This window comes from Podarcis cretensis (assembly GCF_951804945.1).
Source record: "Podarcis cretensis genome assembly, chromosome: 13".
NCBI lineage: Eukaryota > Metazoa > Chordata > Lepidosauria > Squamata > Lacertidae > Podarcis > Podarcis cretensis.
Window position 1 is genome coordinate 46,077,873 of NC_137182.1, and position 16,994 is coordinate 46,094,866.

General features: G+C 46.2%; 2 protein-coding genes across 3 annotated transcripts; one reads left to right on the forward strand and one right to left on the reverse strand.

The window, feature by feature from the left end:
• Positions 1-3,067: 3,067 nt before the first annotated feature.
• Positions 3,068-5,114, reverse strand: ADAT3 (adenosine deaminase tRNA specific 3). Of its 2 annotated transcripts, none has more exons than XM_079951604.1 (2): positions 4,941-5,114; positions 3,068-4,197 (listed from the first exon to the last, which is right to left on the reverse strand). In XM_079951604.1, exons 1-2 carry the CDS (start codon positions 4,973-4,975, stop codon positions 3,117-3,119), a joined length of 1,116 nt encoding a protein of 371 aa, XP_079807730.1. In that variant the 5' UTR covers positions 4,976-5,114; the 3' UTR covers positions 3,068-3,116. The 2 variants fall into 2 exon arrangements, with proteins under 2 accessions (XP_079807730.1, XP_079807731.1); XM_079951605.1 differs by having other exon boundaries at positions 4,889-4,973.
• A 65-nt stretch (positions 5,115-5,179) lies between these two features.
• On the forward strand, positions 5,180-16,978 carry LOC307201987 (dnaJ homolog subfamily C member 3-like). Its single transcript, XM_079951586.1, has 12 exons — positions 5,180-5,393; positions 6,945-7,055; positions 7,458-7,582; positions 8,381-8,455; positions 9,180-9,323; positions 10,541-10,722; positions 10,938-11,057; positions 12,243-12,348; positions 12,992-13,112; positions 13,628-13,760; positions 14,674-14,822; positions 15,550-16,978. Exons 1-12 carry the CDS (start codon positions 5,195-5,197, stop codon positions 15,690-15,692), a joined length of 1,608 nt encoding a protein of 535 aa, XP_079807712.1. The 5' UTR covers positions 5,180-5,194; the 3' UTR covers positions 15,693-16,978.
• Positions 16,979-16,994: the final 16 nt, after the last annotated feature.

Sequence of the window (16,994 nt, forward strand, 5' to 3'; positions counted from 1 at the left end):
GCAAGCTTACTCAGAAGTAGATCTGGCTTTCAGTGAGGATACGTAAGTGTCAGGATTTGAGCCACAAAGTCTTTTTCTGCTATGCTGTATATATAAAATGACATTTGGGTGATATCCCACTCACAGTGCAAGCCTCAACCATATTTACTGCTCAGAAGTAAGTCCTATTTAATTAAGTGGGGCTGCTTCACCCCCATTTACGTGGGAGCGAGCCCCGTTGAATGCAATAGATTTTTAAATTTATTTTTAAAAATGCTTATATACCGCAATTTCATTCAAAAAACAACACAAAGCGCTTTACCAGAATTATATATACAATTTAAATAAAACCCACACAAATCAACGGCTATTACAGAAAGACATATTTTTCAATACCTTTTATGAGTAATCATAGTTAAGTTTGCACTGCACAAGTGGACCCTGATATAACCCATTGATTGGCGTCTTCCTTTCCCTGAAGGGGAAACAGAGTTATTTTAACAAATTACTTCTGTCTCCAGACATCTAAACTGGAAGGTATTGCAGCTATTTGAGACTCGAATTGCCTGCATATGAATTTAAAGGAGGGATTTGTCTTCTTCCACATTGCTACCAAATTAAAATGTCACCCTAAAAAAAAAAATAAAATCAAACTTAGCAGAGGATGGTTTCGATCCATCGACCTCTGGGTTATGGGCCCAGCACGCTTCCGCTGCGCCACTCTGCTCCACGAGGCTGTGTGTTGCATTACATTCCTAAATAGTCGCTGCTGCGTATTATACAAAGCAATGAAAGTCTATCGATTGAAATGTACCATGGATTTGAGATGATGCGGTGCATTTTAGAGCCAGCGAATTTTGACGAGCAATTCTGGGTCTAAAACATACTGACTTCCTCACCTTTGCATACTGATGGGCATTGGGAAGGGGAAGGTTGGCTTCAAATTGAATTTTTCAATTTGCAAATTCCCAAAATGAGAGGTGCTAAAAAGTTGAAACGTGACTTGGCAATACAAAAGATATTTTGGTTATATTAATATAATTTAGGGGATTTTTTCTTGGTAAGTAAAATGCATATAGAATTGCATAGAAATATTTAAAAATTATTGCCTAAACTATGCAGTTATATTATATATCAATATATATATTTATTTTATTTATTTTATTTTATTTATATTATTATTATTTAGCATTACCTGACATTTTCAGAAGTTAAAATTAAAATTTTTTGGTTCTCCAAAAGCAGTTTATATGCTTCCTCATCATTTACCAAACTAAATGCTGCCCAATAGCAGATCTGAGTTCTTCACAAGCAAAAACATATTTTTAAGACCCCCTCTCACTGATGAAACTTGCGAAAATTAAGGTTCAGCCCCAAAAATGGCATGGCCTAGGCTCACAGTCCATTGGCGCCACTCTTGAATGCAGCCGCCTGTCACTGCCAGTGCTGGTTTTCTGTATCCATACAAGGCAACAGCACAGTCGCAAACTCAAAAGTGTTGGATCCCTTCATGAGAGTTGCAGCCACAGCTGTTCTAAGATCATACAATAATCTTCTAATTATACATTTAATAAAAATTAGGGGGGTGTTGCAACAATCAAGGCAGATCTCCACGTGTTGCCCTTCAGCTATTTTCTGTGCGCATACATGATTTGGAGTGCTCCAATATCTTATTTTGGAGTGACTTTAAGTTGTTTTCCGTAAATCTCCACTGTACGTAACAGATTTTGAAGTACCTTCTTCTGAAACTGAAGCACCTTGTGTGTTCCCAAATGCTTAGCTTTGGAGCATATAGTGGCTAAAAAGATCCCTTTTCATGCTGACTGGTAGGATGCTAGTCAGGAATACAATGAAATATGTGTAGTATTCCCCACATGAAATGTACATTGGGGTCACCAACATGGTGGTGCCTGAATTTTTCAAACACGAATCCCTATGTAGCAATAATAATAATAATCCACAAAGGAGGTATCAGCAGGCTCAAGTGAAATCCCAGGTACATAGATGTACAAAACAACTTTAGGGGAGAGGGGAGAGAATTCTCACCTTCTAATCTCTGCTGCTCAATTTGCATTGTATTATTTCATATTCTGTGGCTTGCCATTGTTTTATTGATTATAGTTTAAAAATTATTTATTGTAACTGTTGAGTGGATTTGTTTAGCTTTTATATGTTGATATTATTATTATTTTATATTATCCCAGTGATTGTTGAATGTTACTTTTGTGGTGTAGGTTGCTTATTTTGTGTTGTTTTTATGGTGTTAGCCGCTCTGAGCCTGGCCTCGGCCGGGGAGGGCGGGATACAAATAAAAATTTATTATTATTATTAGAAAGAAAAACTGAGGGGACCACAAAACACCGATGAGGACTGGACATGCTCAGTAGCTGTGGAAAGTTGACCAACTGCTGCAGGCCAAGGGAAAGGAGGTTCTGGCTACCTAATATCCTGAACAAGGGCTTTCCGCACTGTAACTTTTTCTTGCAGGTCCAACTCATGAACCTCAAAACTGCACATAGGACCATTTATAAGTAGAGGTTTTCCCTAGTCATCATTTCTCACAATGCACAAAAAAATTCTCACAAGTGCCAAAAATCTGTAGAGGGTCACTGCTCAGTTTCAGGTAATCCAAATTCCCAGTTACCACAGACACATGACTGTTTTTTAAATAATGTATTTAGAAAAAGAAAAGAAAAAAGAACAGTAAAAAGGGTAAAAATGAGAGACAACTCCCCACACACAAATACAGTGGTACCTCGGGTTACACACGCTTCAGGTTACATACGCTTCAGGTTACAGACTCCACTAACCCAGAAATAGTACCTCAGGATAAGAACTTTGCTTCAGGATGAGAACAGAAATCGTGGTCCTGCGGCGCGGCGGCAGCATAAGGCCCCATTAGCTAAAGTAGTGCTTCAGGTTAAGAACAGTTTCAGGTTAAGAACGGACCTCCGGAACAAATTAAGTACTTGACCTGAGGTACCACTGTACACATTCCAAAGCTCCGCAGACACACTACTTCTCTTAAAATAAGAGAATATTACATAATATTATAACATAATATATATTACATATATCATGTTACATAATATATATTATAAAAAGTTAAAAAGGAAGCATAACAAGAAATATCCTCCTCAAGGACTGTCTTTCCCTGATTCCCCGGGCACCGAAATATGTGCCAAGCTGTGGCACTGGTCTTCCAGAACGCCGCGGAACACCTCAAAGCGGTGGTTCAGGTCCTTGCGGCAGTGGATGTGGTATTTGGTCCCCAGGGCGCCGTGTGGGGATGGCACGCCGTAGAAAACCCGTCCGATGCGCGAGTGCACCAGAGCCATGGCGCACATCACACACGGCTCCCGCGTCAAGTACATATCGTAGCCAGTGCAGATGTACGGGAGCCCGTCGCCCGACGAGAAAGAATGGCCTGAGTCACCATCTGGCTGAAGGAAGCTGCAGGCAGGAAAATCTTTATAACTGTACGCCCCACCTCCCTGGCCGCAGGCCACCAGGTCAATGCAAACCATAGCGGCATGCAGCAATGGGTTGAAGCCTTTCCTGCAGTCATGCGCCACCGCCAGAACTCTCCCAGAAGCTTGGTCAACCACCACGGCCCCCACCGGCTCCATGCTGAGCCGTGCACCTTCTCGCGCCGCTCGGATAGCCAGCTCCATATGGCTTTGCATGGCGGCCTTTTCCGAGGGGGTGAAGAGGCAGCCGCTGAGAGCCCGGGTGATGCGCTTGTTCTCATGGAAAGAGACAGGCCAGTGCGAGGAGGCTTCCTCATACTGGGGGCGGGTCAAGGGCGGGAAGGCTGGCACCAGGGTCAAAAAAGGCTCCCCCAAGCCACGCGGGTCGACCTGGCCATCGGGGAAAAGGCCAGCAAGGGACTGCGAGCCATCCTGCTCTCGTCTGGGGCTGGCCAGGCACAGGATCATCTCCAGTGGGTGGGCGCTCTCCGCGGAGACGCAGGAACGGACGCGTTTCAAGTGCGGGTGGTCCCCCAGTGGGTAGGCAGCAGAGACCTCCCTCACCAGGCGGCAGGCCTCTTTCTTGTCCAGGACGGGTGCGGCGAAGGCGGCGATTAGAACCACACTCTGGGATTCCCTCTCAGAAAGGACAGGAATCACATCCCATGTGGAGGCCCCATTCAGCTCCACTGTTTTCCGGCGCTTGCAGCCTGGCTCCATTAGGATGGGCGCATCCCTGGCATGCTCTCTGGATGACGGGCTGAAGGAAGAAGAGAGCCGGTTATCAAAAATGCATGACACAAGAAATCTATACCACCTGCACATTTGCTGCAGTCTCTCTCTCCCTCTTTGCATTAAGAGGCTGCATGTCATGATCATTATTATGTATGACTTCTAAAGGGCTGTAAGTGGGAATCCTGACCTGACTATGCCTGCAGGCTCACAATCAAATAACTAGATTACTGAAAATGAGTCTGAAGCTATTGTTCTTGAAAGATAAACATTGGGAAATATCAATGCATCGCTAGAGCTCATCGAGTTACCAAACGCTGGCACAGGCTCTCTTAGTCAAACCTGCTAAAATAACTATAAGCAGAACAAGTTCTGCCCATTTCAACACACAGGCAAACACACATGCAGTGTTTTATTTTATAACCAGGCTGATACTAGGACTTCAGGTTCTCAAATGTGGTGGGAGGGATTGTGATGATTCAGCCAAGGAAGTAAGTCGCTCTGCACATGCTCAGAGGTACTCTTTAGTATTGAACCGCATGAGCCAGAGGGGGGGGCGATGAGCCCACGTGCACAAGTCCAGTTCACCCACATAAGAAATTCACAAGTGCTGAATTTAATAATTCCTAATTATTACATATATGACTAGCAAGTATTATTATTAGGACGATGACGATCGATCATCATTAGAATTTTCATTATCCCACCCTGCAAAAGTATCCCCCTATTATCATATCCACACGTGCATCGGAATCTCACCCCCGACTTGGCTCTGCAAAGACCACGAAACGCATCCGCCCACGTGGTGCGCCGGGACTTCACGTGGCGCTGATTGGCTACCTAAGATCCACGGCATCCACGATGTGGAAGCTGATTGGCCAGCAGCTCCTTTCTTCCCCCTTTCCCCTGTCCTTCTTCCCTTTCCTTGACGCGATTGGAGGAGTAGGGAGGCCGAGTCGGCACGTTGACGTAGCCTAGAAGAAGAGACAAGTAAGAGGCTAGAGCGGCCGGAAATGGTTTTCGCCGCCGAGGAAGCGGAAGTGAGTTGGGTCCGGAGCTGGGACATGGAGTCCGGGCGGCAGCCGGTGTGGCGCGGCCTGGGGCTGCTCGGCAGAGGCGGGGACAACCCCGGGCTGGGCCCTGGGGGCTGCGAGAGGCGGCTGCTGTGGGTCGCGTCCTTGCTGTGCGTTTTGCTGGACCTGCAGTTGCCAGGTAACCATGGTAACCGGGAGGCGCGGGGCCGTTCCCTCTTCGCCCTCAGCGACAGGGCTTTTGCTGGCCCCGCCCCCTGCGTAGGCGGTCGCCCCGCCCCTTTCTCTCCCCCCCCTCCTCCTGTGTTGCCGGCTCCTCCGCGTCAGGGTTCGTTCTGACGCCCCCAACCCACCTTCTAAGCCCCGCCCGCCACGGGCCCCGCCCTCTCACGTTGACGCGCCTTGTAGCCCCGCCCACATGTTTATAGCCCCGCCCCATTTCATTGCCACTCTCTCTTAGCCATTCCTCACTTAGCATGTTTCTAGTCCTTAGTGTTCTCCATCTTCTGCAACTCATGCCTTGCACTTCTGATCTTATGCATCCGGTGGAAGGTTCCTGCCGGCTACCGGTCAATATCTTGCGCCTTAAGTAGTCGCTCCCTCTGCCCGACACCCAGCTGTCTCCACAAAGAGTACACTTATTATTTACCCAAACAGAGGCAGGAATGTACAGGACCTGTCGGATAACCTAATTGAAAGGAACATCCCTTGATTATAAAACCATACGCATGATTTCCTAATGTATCTTTAATATTTCTTCACGTGCCATACATAAGCAACGATAGCAGCTAGTATGTCGGAAAGGCGTAACGGTACAGTAGTTTGAAGTTGGAACCCCCACTTGGAACAAGTTTGTGATGCATATTAAAGTCTCTAGTCCAACAGATCGCTCCAGATGTTTCCACGGGTCTGGGGAGATTGTGTTGATTGATCTTTGCATCTCATATGGGAGACAAAGATAAATAACAGGAGGCAGCTGTTTTTGAGCACAATGGATTTAGTTTTAAAAATAGTTTCATTGTCTGTTGAATTTATAAAAACAGCACACCAGTTCTAGAGCTACTTGCCCTTCAAGCTTACTTCTGCAGTACACACCTCCTGGGTTTGCAGAAAGCTATGCAGTGTGAACAAAACTGAGATTGGCAGGATACCTGGTTCTGGAACCAGTAACTGAATGGCGTTTCCAGAAGTGATCTTTCACATCTCATCCCCCTCCCCCCTGGAAATGCTAAGGAGTTTTTAACAGAGTCACTTCAATAGCAGAGAGTCCAGAGAGAAAAGAAACTAATAATGATTTAATGTGCGACCTGAACAAAAGCAGTACATAAATATGAGGAGAAATAAACAGGTTTTTGTGTTTCGTAATTAAAGCCTTGTTCACAGCAGTAAGATGTACAACTGCACATATAAGGGGAAACTCTCTCAGAACTACATAGCCAGTCAGAGCGTGAGTTACCTCAGCAAGCACCATGCCCTTCTGACTGGGTGCTAGGCAACACCTTCACAATTAACTTGGTTAGCTGGCTAACTGTAAATAGAATTAACCCTTAGGTTGCTAACTTAATTATCCCTGCTGTTGTACTTCCAACAGGCTTGACCCTAAGCAGGTGTCCTGCCATTTTGCTTGCCCCCCCCTTTCCTTAAAACATGCATATGTCCTCTACTGACACCTCTCTTTCTCCTGCTCTGTTACAATGGCTATTGGTCTCACAAACCATTTTATACCTTGCAGGTTTGCTGGCTGCTGGGCAAGCTGAGATAGAAAACCACCTGGAAATGGGGCGGAAGCTATTGGCCGCTGGGCAGCTGGCTGAGGCACTATCACACTACCACTCTGCGGTGGGTGAGTAATATAGCCTGTTTTGACTGTCATCCCTGAGGCATCTAACTGACAGGTGTCTTACGGGCTTATGCTGCCCTCTCAGTGTCGGTGTGTCACTCGACTTCTGAGCTCTCTCAAGGTATAAGTTAGAGGGCCCTTGGAAGGTAATGGTTCCACTACCTGATCTGTTGTTTTTTGTATAATTGTAAATCATAAATATAGCTGCAGCTGGTTCAGAGAAATGCATGTGAAAGAGCTAAACCACAGCAAATCCAGCCTGTCCCTATAATTATTAGTTTATGTTGCTACTCATGAGGGGGACGGTGCAGATGCAGAACTGTACGCATCTTCACATAGTATACGTTCTGTTAAGCATACTGACATTTATTTCTGTTTGGTTCCCCCCCCCCTCAACTCTCCTAGAAAGTGATCCCAAAAACTACCTTACCTACTACAAACGGGCAACTATCTACTTAGCCATGGGCAAGTTCAAATCGGCGCTCCCTGATCTCTCAAAGGCTATTGAGCTCAAGCCAGATTTCATGGCTGTAAGTAATATATGTGTGTGTGTGTGTGTCTTCTCCCCCTTTCCCCAAGACCTTCTTAATGGGAAAGGGTGCAGGGAGAAGGGCTTGTTTCCGGCTCAGAGAACCAGTTTGAATGATTCAAATCAGCCCCCTGCTTCCTTTTTCGGTGCCTCTTGCATGGGTGGAGAATGATTCTGAATAGCATGGGCATGCTGGCAGATGCCGTTGATACAGGTTATAGCTAATCCACAGCCATTGTTTGTTTTATTTTTAAAGATGTTCTATCCTGTCTTCTGATCAGCTGATTTCAGATCCATATGGTTTTGTTATTTTAAGATCCATATGGTTTTGTTATTTTAAATTGCCTAGCAGCCCTTGTGTGCCTTCCCCTCAATACTGCTGTCCCAAGGCAAGTGGCACAGAGCAAGTTCCCTTTTTTTTGGAGGTGTGGGGTGGCGAGCTGCAGGGAGATAGTAAGGTCCCTGCAGCTGCTCACCTTGTACTGATGTCTGAGGCCAGGCTGGTCTTCCCTTTGCCATGGTGTCCTTCTAAGGAACCAGGATGCATGAGCAGCTTTGTGCAGTGGGTATTTGTGAAGTTTCCCATTTTGCTATATAATCGGGGCCCTGCAGATTCTTACTCTATCCTTCCTTGCGTGTGTTTGCAAATGTGTACAAGCACGAATGGTTTGTGCACAAGCAGTTTGTGCAACCCAACGGATAAGCTTCCTGTTTCCAAGCAGGAAATGATTGCTGTCACCCAAACCTACTTCCCTGTCACACTTGTCTTAAAGGATCTGGGGGGTTTTCTGTCCCACAGGCCCGATTACAGCGAGGCAACATCCTCCTGAAACAAGGCAGCACGCAGGAAGCCAAGCAGGACTTTGAAGCTGTGGTAAGCAACCTGCCCACATCCACATCACAGGTGCAGGAGCCTCAGCTAGCGATGCACATTCATTTTCATGTCTGGCAATGGACCGCTGGTAAAATATATTCTCTTGCCTCCTTAGAATTCCATTTCAGGGCCATCAGAAAGGCTGTATAGCTCAGCAGCGGTAGCCTGCAGCACCAGTCTCCGCTCAACACTGGCTGCGTACACACCATCCATTAAAATCTTCCCACAAAGATTCCTGGGAATTGTAGTTTAAGAGTCTAGTTTAGTTCTGTGGGGGTGAACTACAGTTCTCAGGATTCTTTGGGCTTGCACGTTCTAGCCAGTTAGGAAGTTGCAGCAGCACACATTGGATTCAAACCTTGCAGTTATGCAAAATATTGCGTTCACTGTGGTGTGCAAATAATACCTAGTATGATGCATTGGTGGGAAATATGGGGGAGTGTAGTTCTTTGGGAAAGTTTGCTTTGTAACAAGCAGGAATGGTCCAGGAACGGTGGGATATCTGCCCAGCTGAGCACCTTGGGAAATAACCTTTCTCATAATTTCAAATCCCCAAATATATAGCAACACCTTTGTTCTTTCTGTATTGGCCCCCATCTTTTCTCCCTGTGTCAGCTACATGGACATTTTCAGACCTGCTCAGAGATTTGGATCAACTCCTTAAAATATTCAGTGACCTAATCCATGCGTTCTGTTTTATTTTTTGAAAAAATGATCTCATCAGCTCCAAAGTAATCCAGAAAATACAGAGGCCCAAAGGCAGCTTGCGCGCATCTCTGAGCTCGAATTTTCCATGCAAGAAGCCCGTACTGCCTTCCAGAGGAAGAACTACCTGGGAGCAATCAGTATTTTGGATCAAGCAATTGAGGTATGTTGTCTTCAACTCCTCCTAGCTTTATATTCTTATTTAAGCAGCACCATGGGTCAGGTTAACGGGTCTCAGGAACTTGCCTTCCGGTCCTTATAATGTGGTAGTTGGTATGAGAGTGCTATGAAGTCTAAAAAAGTCATTCAGCTGTGTTGAAGTAGTCACACAGCAACACCTCTTGGGCCAACTCGTCCATTGTTTGGAATGGCTGGGGAGAAGTGGTGTCTTTTTAACCTGCGTTGTTAGAACATTGAGACCAGAACCTGGAAGACCAGGGTTCCAGACCCCATTCAGCTGTGAAGCTCATTTCGTGACCTTGGGCCAGGCACTCTTTCTCACCCTCACACACCTCATAAGGTTGTTGTGAGGATGAAGTGGAGGAGGAGAAATCCATGTACACCACCTTGGAGGAAAAATGGAAGTGGAATAAATAGCATGGTCCTTGTCGCCTTCTGTCTCTTCCAAAGGGAGCAGATGGTGCTGTGGTCTAAACCACTGAGCCTCTTAACCTTGCTGATCGGAAGGTCAGCGGTTTGATGGGATGAGCTCCCGTTGCTATGTCCCAGCTCCTGCCAACCTAGTAGTTCAAAAGCACACCAGCGCAAGTAGATAAATAGGCACCATTGCGGTGGGAAAGTAAATGGCATTTCCGTGCGCTCTGGTTTCTGTCACAGTGTTCCATTGCGCCAGAAGCAGTTTAGTCATGCTGGCCACATGGATCTGGAAAGCTGTATGTGGACTTAACTATCCAGAGGTCCTTTGCCTTTTTACCTTTTACCTCTGTCTCTTTCCTCATCTCCACCCACCCCGGTCACCTGAAGCTGGAAAAGAGCAGTGGAAATCTAATGGGCTTGGCACACTATCAAGTCCTGGGGAGGGGAATAATAAATAAATTTTATTTATACACACACACACAACTCTGAATAAATATAGCAGAAATGAGTTTTGGGGTTGGGAGGGCCATAGCTGAGCATTAGAGCATCTCCATGCAATGAGGCCCAGGTGCAATTCCAGGCATTTCCAGCTAGGGTGGATAGAGACTCCCTGGCTGAAACCCTTGAGAGCCAGAGTGGACAAGTCAGGGTGGACTATCCTGAGCTAGATGGATCAGCCACCCAACTCTGTGTAAGACAACTTCCTCTGCTACCAACCAAGGTTCTAAAGTAAAAACAGCAGTAGGCTTTGAGGATATTAACTTCCTCTCCTCTGTGCCCCAGATCTCCCCCTGGGACCCAGAAGCAAAAGAGCTGCGTGCTGAGTGCTACCTGTACCTCGGCGACTACAACAAGGCCATCATGGACCTGAAACCCACCACCAAGCTGCGTAACGATAACAGGGCGGCCTTCCTGAAGCTCAGCAAACTCTATTACAACTTGGGGGAACACGAGGAGTCCTTAAAGTGAGTGGTGTGTGCATGCATATGTTGTGCGGTGTGTTACAGACACGTGCAGGGGGCCATTCTATATTTCTTATCCCAGGCACTGTGTCTGGATTTAATAATAAAGCAGCTGGGGAGCAGCATTGCACAGGAAGGGAGTTTCTGCACCCCTCTGGCCTTTCCAGTGTCTTGGATCCCTCATGTTGCATCTAGACCTGGTCTCTTTTCCTCCACAGCCAAGTGCGGGAGTGCTTGAAGCTGGATCAGGACGACAAGGACTGCTTCTCCCACTACAAGCAAGTGAAGAAGCTTGCCAAGCAGCTGGAATCTGCCGAGGAGCACATCAGATCTCAGAGGTGCGCTGAGTACCTCCCTATGTCCACCCGCCTTAACCTTCCTGGGTTACTTGTTGGCATGGGTGGCTGGCTAGAAGTCGGCAGGGCACATCGAGTGCCTTCTGTGCACATCGTTATGCTCTAAGCATGTGCAAAGGGTGCAAAGAGGAATGCTCTGTTCTGTAGCAGTTTATGAGCTTGCGGGTTGAACCAATATGCATATATTTGTTCAGTGTGTATCATCGCTTCTGTTTCTGCTGTTCACAGAGAGGGGAGGACACCTGTGCAAGACTGTTAAGTACATAAACAGTTTCTGAGACTTCAACAGGCGGCATATTTACAGTACATCAAGTCTAGAAAATGTAAACTGATATTCTTGAGATAAGAAAATAAGAACCAAGTTGCGGGTTCAGACCAAGGATTCATCTAGGCAGGCATCCCACACAAAACGTGTTTCTGGGACGTTCACTCCCAAGCCATAGGTATCCTTCATGAATTTGTCTGCTCCCTTTTTTTAAAGTCACATGAAGCTGCCTTTTATCCTGAGTCAGACCGCTAGCCCAGAACTGGTTCTCTGAGGTCAGGTCAGAGGGTCTTTTCCCAGCTGTGAAGCCCATGTTCGTTTTAACTGGAGATAGACAGAACTGAAAATGGTGCTTTGCCTGCTGAGAACATCTGGCTCTCTAACAAGGCAGATTCATGTGACTTTAAAAGGGGAACTATCAGACAACTTTGTGGCAAACGGGTCTTAGCAGCTACCCATGGAGCCATCTAAGTTGGTCACCACCTCCATTTCTTGTAGTAGTGAGTTTTGTAAGATAATCATGTGTTGTGAAGTGCTCCTGCACCTATTGTCCATCTTGTTTGTTTCATTGGACATCCCGGAGCTCCAGTGCTGTGAGAAAAGAAACCTCTCCTCCCTTCCGTACTATTCATAATTTAATAGATGTCTATCGTGTGGTTTTGTTTGTGAAAACACAATGTTTCTGCACTCCGGGGCCCAGTAGCGATCTCTGCACTTGAGTAGAGTGATAGCAGGATAATCACAGCCTTTCTGTTACATGGACCACGAAATCAGACAAATCACATTCAGTTCTTTGGCTGCTCGTTATCCCTTTGTCGATGAGAGCATTGTGCAGCCTCGAGGTTCGCATGCTCCTTTCCTTTCCATATACGGTTGTCTTCTCTGTCGTTGCCCGGGGACAGGTACGAAGATGCCATTGAGAAGTATAAAGCAGCCATGAAAACTGAGCCCAACGTGGAGATCTATACCAGTAAGGCAAAAGGACGCATCTGCCACTGTTTATCCAAGGTAAGGCAGTGTGGTCCAGCCTGTCTGAGGAGATGAATAGGAACTGAAACAAACTTGGCTTTGTTTTGTTCTTTAATTAAAGGAGTAAACAGTCAAATACAACTACAAGAGTATTTGTCATAAATGAATGAAAATATATAACACTTGTATTGCAATTTTGTCCATTTTAGAATGAACTCTGACAGCATTAGACGTAAGAGAGATGTCAGTTTTGAAATCTAGGGATCTGCATTTGGTTTCCTGATCTGCTGCTGGTATCCTATCTGTGCCTGGTCATGTTCTCAGCCTTCTCATGCTTCTTCCTTCCTGTAGAAATGAAACTTGTTGGCCTACAATCAGAGTAGCCAGCAGGGTGACCTCCAGTTGGTGTTGGACTCCCTAACAGCCATCAGTCCCCGTCCCCCCCGCCAGCACGGCTAATGGACAGGGTTGACCGGAATCATCCATCAAGCATCTAGAGGACACCCTGTTAGCTGCAACTGTCCTGTATCTCAGGAAAGATTTGAACTGCCATCTCTCTACTCTATAACAGTGATCCACTGGATCAGAATAGATAACGGGGCAGATATGGTGGGGGGACATGATTGCTGGGAAACCAGTAGCAAAAAAAAAAAACAACCCTTCCCGTTTTTGTGTGCCACAGAGCAAACGGCCTCATGAAGCTATAGACATCTGCACAGAAGCCCACCAACTCGACCCCAGGAACATCTTCATCTTGCGTGACAGAGCTGAAGCCTATATCCTGAACGAGGAGTTTGAAAAAGGTAAAAGCGTTGGTGATGCAGGAGGACCATGTCAGGACTGCGGCTCAGTGGTAGAGCATCTGCTTTGCCTGCAGAATCATAGAGCTGGAAGGTATGCTGAGGATTATCTGGTTCAGGGTTTTCCCATACTTGGGTCTCCAGCTGTCTTGGGACTGCAGTTCCTATCATCCTTGACCACTGGTCCTGCCAGCTAGGGATGATGGGAGTTTGTAGTTCAAAAACAGAAGGAGACCCAAGTTAAGAGGCCTTGAGCTAGTCCAGCCCCCCCCCCCCTGCTCACTGGACCAAGCACAGGGTCATTGCTTCAAAATTTTCATTTTATTACAGTAATAAAGGATTAGGCATGTGGCTGTTTTTTTAAAGGAATATTTTATTTTCTCTGGATTTCATGCACTTCTGTCAGATTTCGGGTGTGCAGACCTGCCAGATAATGACATCAAGAGACAAAAGTTGAAAAAAGTGGTTGCAAAAAAGTCACTTTCCCCCCTGAATTAAATCCAACTCTTGCCTTGTAGCCATTGAAGACTATCAAGAGGCCAAAGAGTTTGATGGTGAAAACGAGGAATTAAAAGAAGGGTTGGAGAGGGCGCAGAAACTGCTGAAGCAATCGAAGAAACGGGACTATTACAAAATCCTTGGGATCCGGAGGTATGGCATGCACTTTCTATAACTCTTTCCTAGTCCAGAATTGGACCTGGAAACAAATTGAGAGACAATACAGCTGATACAAAATCGGTTTTATAGAGTCAAGAAACTGAGCTCACAATCTCCTCATTTCTTTTGAACCCATTGATACTTGTGGACAGTTTTCAAAGGCAGCCCCATGTAGTATACACTGCAGTAGTCTAATCCAAATGTGATCTCTATGTATAACTGTGGTAAGTTCAGCCTTCATCACAGAAGGCTGCAATTAAGACACACCAGCCCAAGCCAGGCAGAAGTGTTTCTGACCACAGCCAGCACCTGTCTATTCTTGAATTCAATGGGACTTGACTTTGACTGAATCAGACCTTAAGTCATAGCTTTGCCAGAGCATAGTTTTAAACTTTTCAACTCTTGCCCTCCCCACCCAGCCACCCGGCGCTCACAAAAGGATATAAATATTGGAACGACTTCAATAGTTTTAAAGACAAAGTCAGCCTGGCCAGGTTTCGGGTAAATATTTGATGCGGCAAGGTAGATGTACTGGTTGGTTGGCAGAGTGTATTTATGAGGTGGCAATGGGGAAAAACAACTCTCTTGTAGCTCTAATTAGGTTGCTGCAGGAATATGCAAGCCTTTGGGTTTGCACAGGAATCTCTGGTAGACATGAAAGATTTCTGTATATCTCCATAGCTTACATACACTGAATGCTGAGCTCAGTTGGCCAAACATAGCGAGGTCTTTTTACTTACCTACTTTGTTCTCCTATTCTTCTGAAACCCATGGCACTGGAACCCATGTCCGAGCTGTACAGTCTGTGGAAACTTTTATGCTTAAATTTGTTATCATTCACATCACTGAAGAAAATGCAGGAAAAAACTTAGTTTCTGTTCCCCCTGTCCCCCGTCCCCCACTCTAGGAATGCAAATAAACAGGAAATCATCAAAGCCTACCGGAAGCTAGCTCAGCAATGGCACCCTGACAATTTCCAGTCTGAAGATGAGAAAAAAGAGGCTGAGAAGAAATTCATTGACATTGCAGCTGCTAAAGAGGTCCTGACAGATCCAGGTAAGGCCTGCCTGATTAAATTCAGGTTTGCGTGTGCTTCACTGTAAGCAATAAATTGGTTGTTTTGCACAACGAGTGCAAGAATACATATTTGGCATGTGTTCTTCTTTGCTAAGATAGCCTGCCCCTTAACCGCTAGAATTTTGGGAGTATGCAATGGGTTACAACTGTACCAGTAGAATGCTGATTGCATCTAATTTCCCTGTACTTCCTAGCATTTAAACTCCAAATTTCCTCCAAGGAGCTCAGGATGCTGTGCATGGTACTTCTTCCCCTTTAACCTTGCATCAGTCCTGTGTGGGCAGATCAAGCTGTGACTTGGTGATAGTCCCATCATCACCTTTGTAACCTTGGTGAATGGGTGCGATTTGAATCCGTGACTCTCTCCTAGTCTAACCTCTGCATCTCACTGATTCACGCAGACAGGCACCACGTAGGGTTGTGTGTGTGTGTGTGTGTGTGTGTGTGTGTGTGTGTACACCATCTAGCATACAATAAGTATTTAAATGGATCTAGAAGCATCCACATATGGAGGGGGTGAGATCTTTCAGATTTGAAGCTAACAAGGAGTGCTTGAGAGATACGAAGACCAGAGCTGGCTCCCTCCTTTTCTCCCACCCACGTGTGTCCACCCAGATATGCCTTGCACCTCCTTTGATCCAGGGGTCGTCTCTTCAACCTCTTTCCCACCCTACGTTTTTGTTCTCTGTTTTCTTCCCCCTTCCAGAAATGCGGCAGAAGTTTGACTCTGGCGAGGACCCCCTGGACCCAGAGAACCAGCAGGGAGGGGCAGGACACCAGCACCAGTGGCCCTTCGAATTCAACCCTTTTGGTTCTGGGAACTTCCACTTCAAATTCCACTTCAATTAACTTGGAACCGAGCCTTGGAACAGGAAGGCAAAAAAAAAAAAAGACCCTGTGGCTAGCAAGCAGGTGCCTGGACCTCTGGGCTGTGCTTTGTCCATGCAGACACTGCAAAAGTTACCAGCCCCCATCAGAAAACAACTGCTATGCAATGGGGGTGGGTGGAGGTGGCCTCCCCACTGCATCCAGACATCCCCGGCCCAGATGTCTGGATGCTCTTTCTGACTAGAGCTGAGGCCTGAAGAAAGATGGTGTCTTGTCTCTGGTTGTGGTTCCCAAGCAATGGGGGGCTGCAAGGTGAGATGTAACCATGCATGCAGGGCCTTGCATACCTTTCTGAAAATCCTGCTTTTCATGGGAGTCCTTGCAACTCTGGATTTATGTACGCGGCCTGACTTAGTTGGCCGATGGGCTGTACCTCTCGTGTCTGCTGAGATTCATCTTTTTTTAAGCTGGTGGTAAGGAAACTGATTCCTCCTTCCCTGCCCCCACTCCCATCTATCCTTAAAAAAATCCTTCACTGCCATATAACTACCAACCCGTTTAAATTGTAAAAAGAAAAGAAAAGTAGGCAGGAAATTATACCTGTTGGCATGCATTTGAGTTTGCCTACCTGAGAAAATATTTGCTTAATGTGAAGTGTTGGGTGATCTCTTCTGATGGCAGAAAGCACCGCTGAGTCCTGCAACGGCCTTCCTCCCTTAATTTTGTTGATGCAGCTATTCATCTTGAAAAGGCAGTGAGAAACGCCTCTTTATCAACACCCACCAGGTTTTGCGGTGGTTTGGGCCACCCTATGAAGTGGCAAAATTCATCTCTTCTTTTGGTGGGGTGGATTCCGGTATTGCACATTTGACTTATCCCTTCCCCCAAATACAAAGGGAATAATGGTCAAGAACCCAGTCTGGATTTGGGGGAGAGGAGCTTAGGTCATACACCTTGCCCTAAAGTTAAACCCTGTGAAATCCCCCTCCTTCCTTGCCACCGTTTGACTGTTACAGTGTGTGAATTGCGAGTCTGATATTCTACCACCCAAAGGAGGGATTCTTGCCTCCCTCAATTTACTCCAGTTAGGCGAATTTTTAACTTTTCTTCCTCCTGCTCCAGGGCAAAAAGGGGAGGCACTGCTGTCTCCTTACCCCACCCACCCACCCCAAGACAGCACAGTATTTCTATAAAGCCTGAACCTGCTCTAGCCGTTGCCCAGGGGCCAAGGGAAGGAACATTAAGGAGGGGGTGTTAAACCGCCACCTATTACCAAAAGTGTCAAGATTAAACGTTTGTATTGCAAAGCTCTCGCTTGTCTTT

Bases quoted from the DNA above. Each gene is read 5' to 3' on its own strand.
- ADAT3 (XM_079951604.1), bottom strand. From the start codon at position 4,975: ATGCGTTTCGTGGTCTTTGCAGAGCCAAGTCGGGG. The intron at 4,198-4,940 runs GTGAGATTCCGA...CCCGTCATCCAG, and splicing joins TTTGCAGAGCCAAGTCGGGG to AGAGCATGCCAGGGATGCGC.
- LOC307201987 (XM_079951586.1), top strand. From the start codon at position 5,195: ATGGTTTTCGCCGCCGAGGAAGCGGAAGTGAGTTGGGTCCGGAGCTGG. The intron at 10,723-10,937 runs GTGAGTGGTGTG...TTTCCTCCACAG, and splicing joins GAACACGAGGAGTCCTTAAA to CCAAGTGCGGGAGTGCTTGA. The intron at 12,349-12,991 runs GTAAGGCAGTGT...TGTGTGCCACAG, and splicing joins TCTGCCACTGTTTATCCAAG to AGCAAACGGCCTCATGAAGC.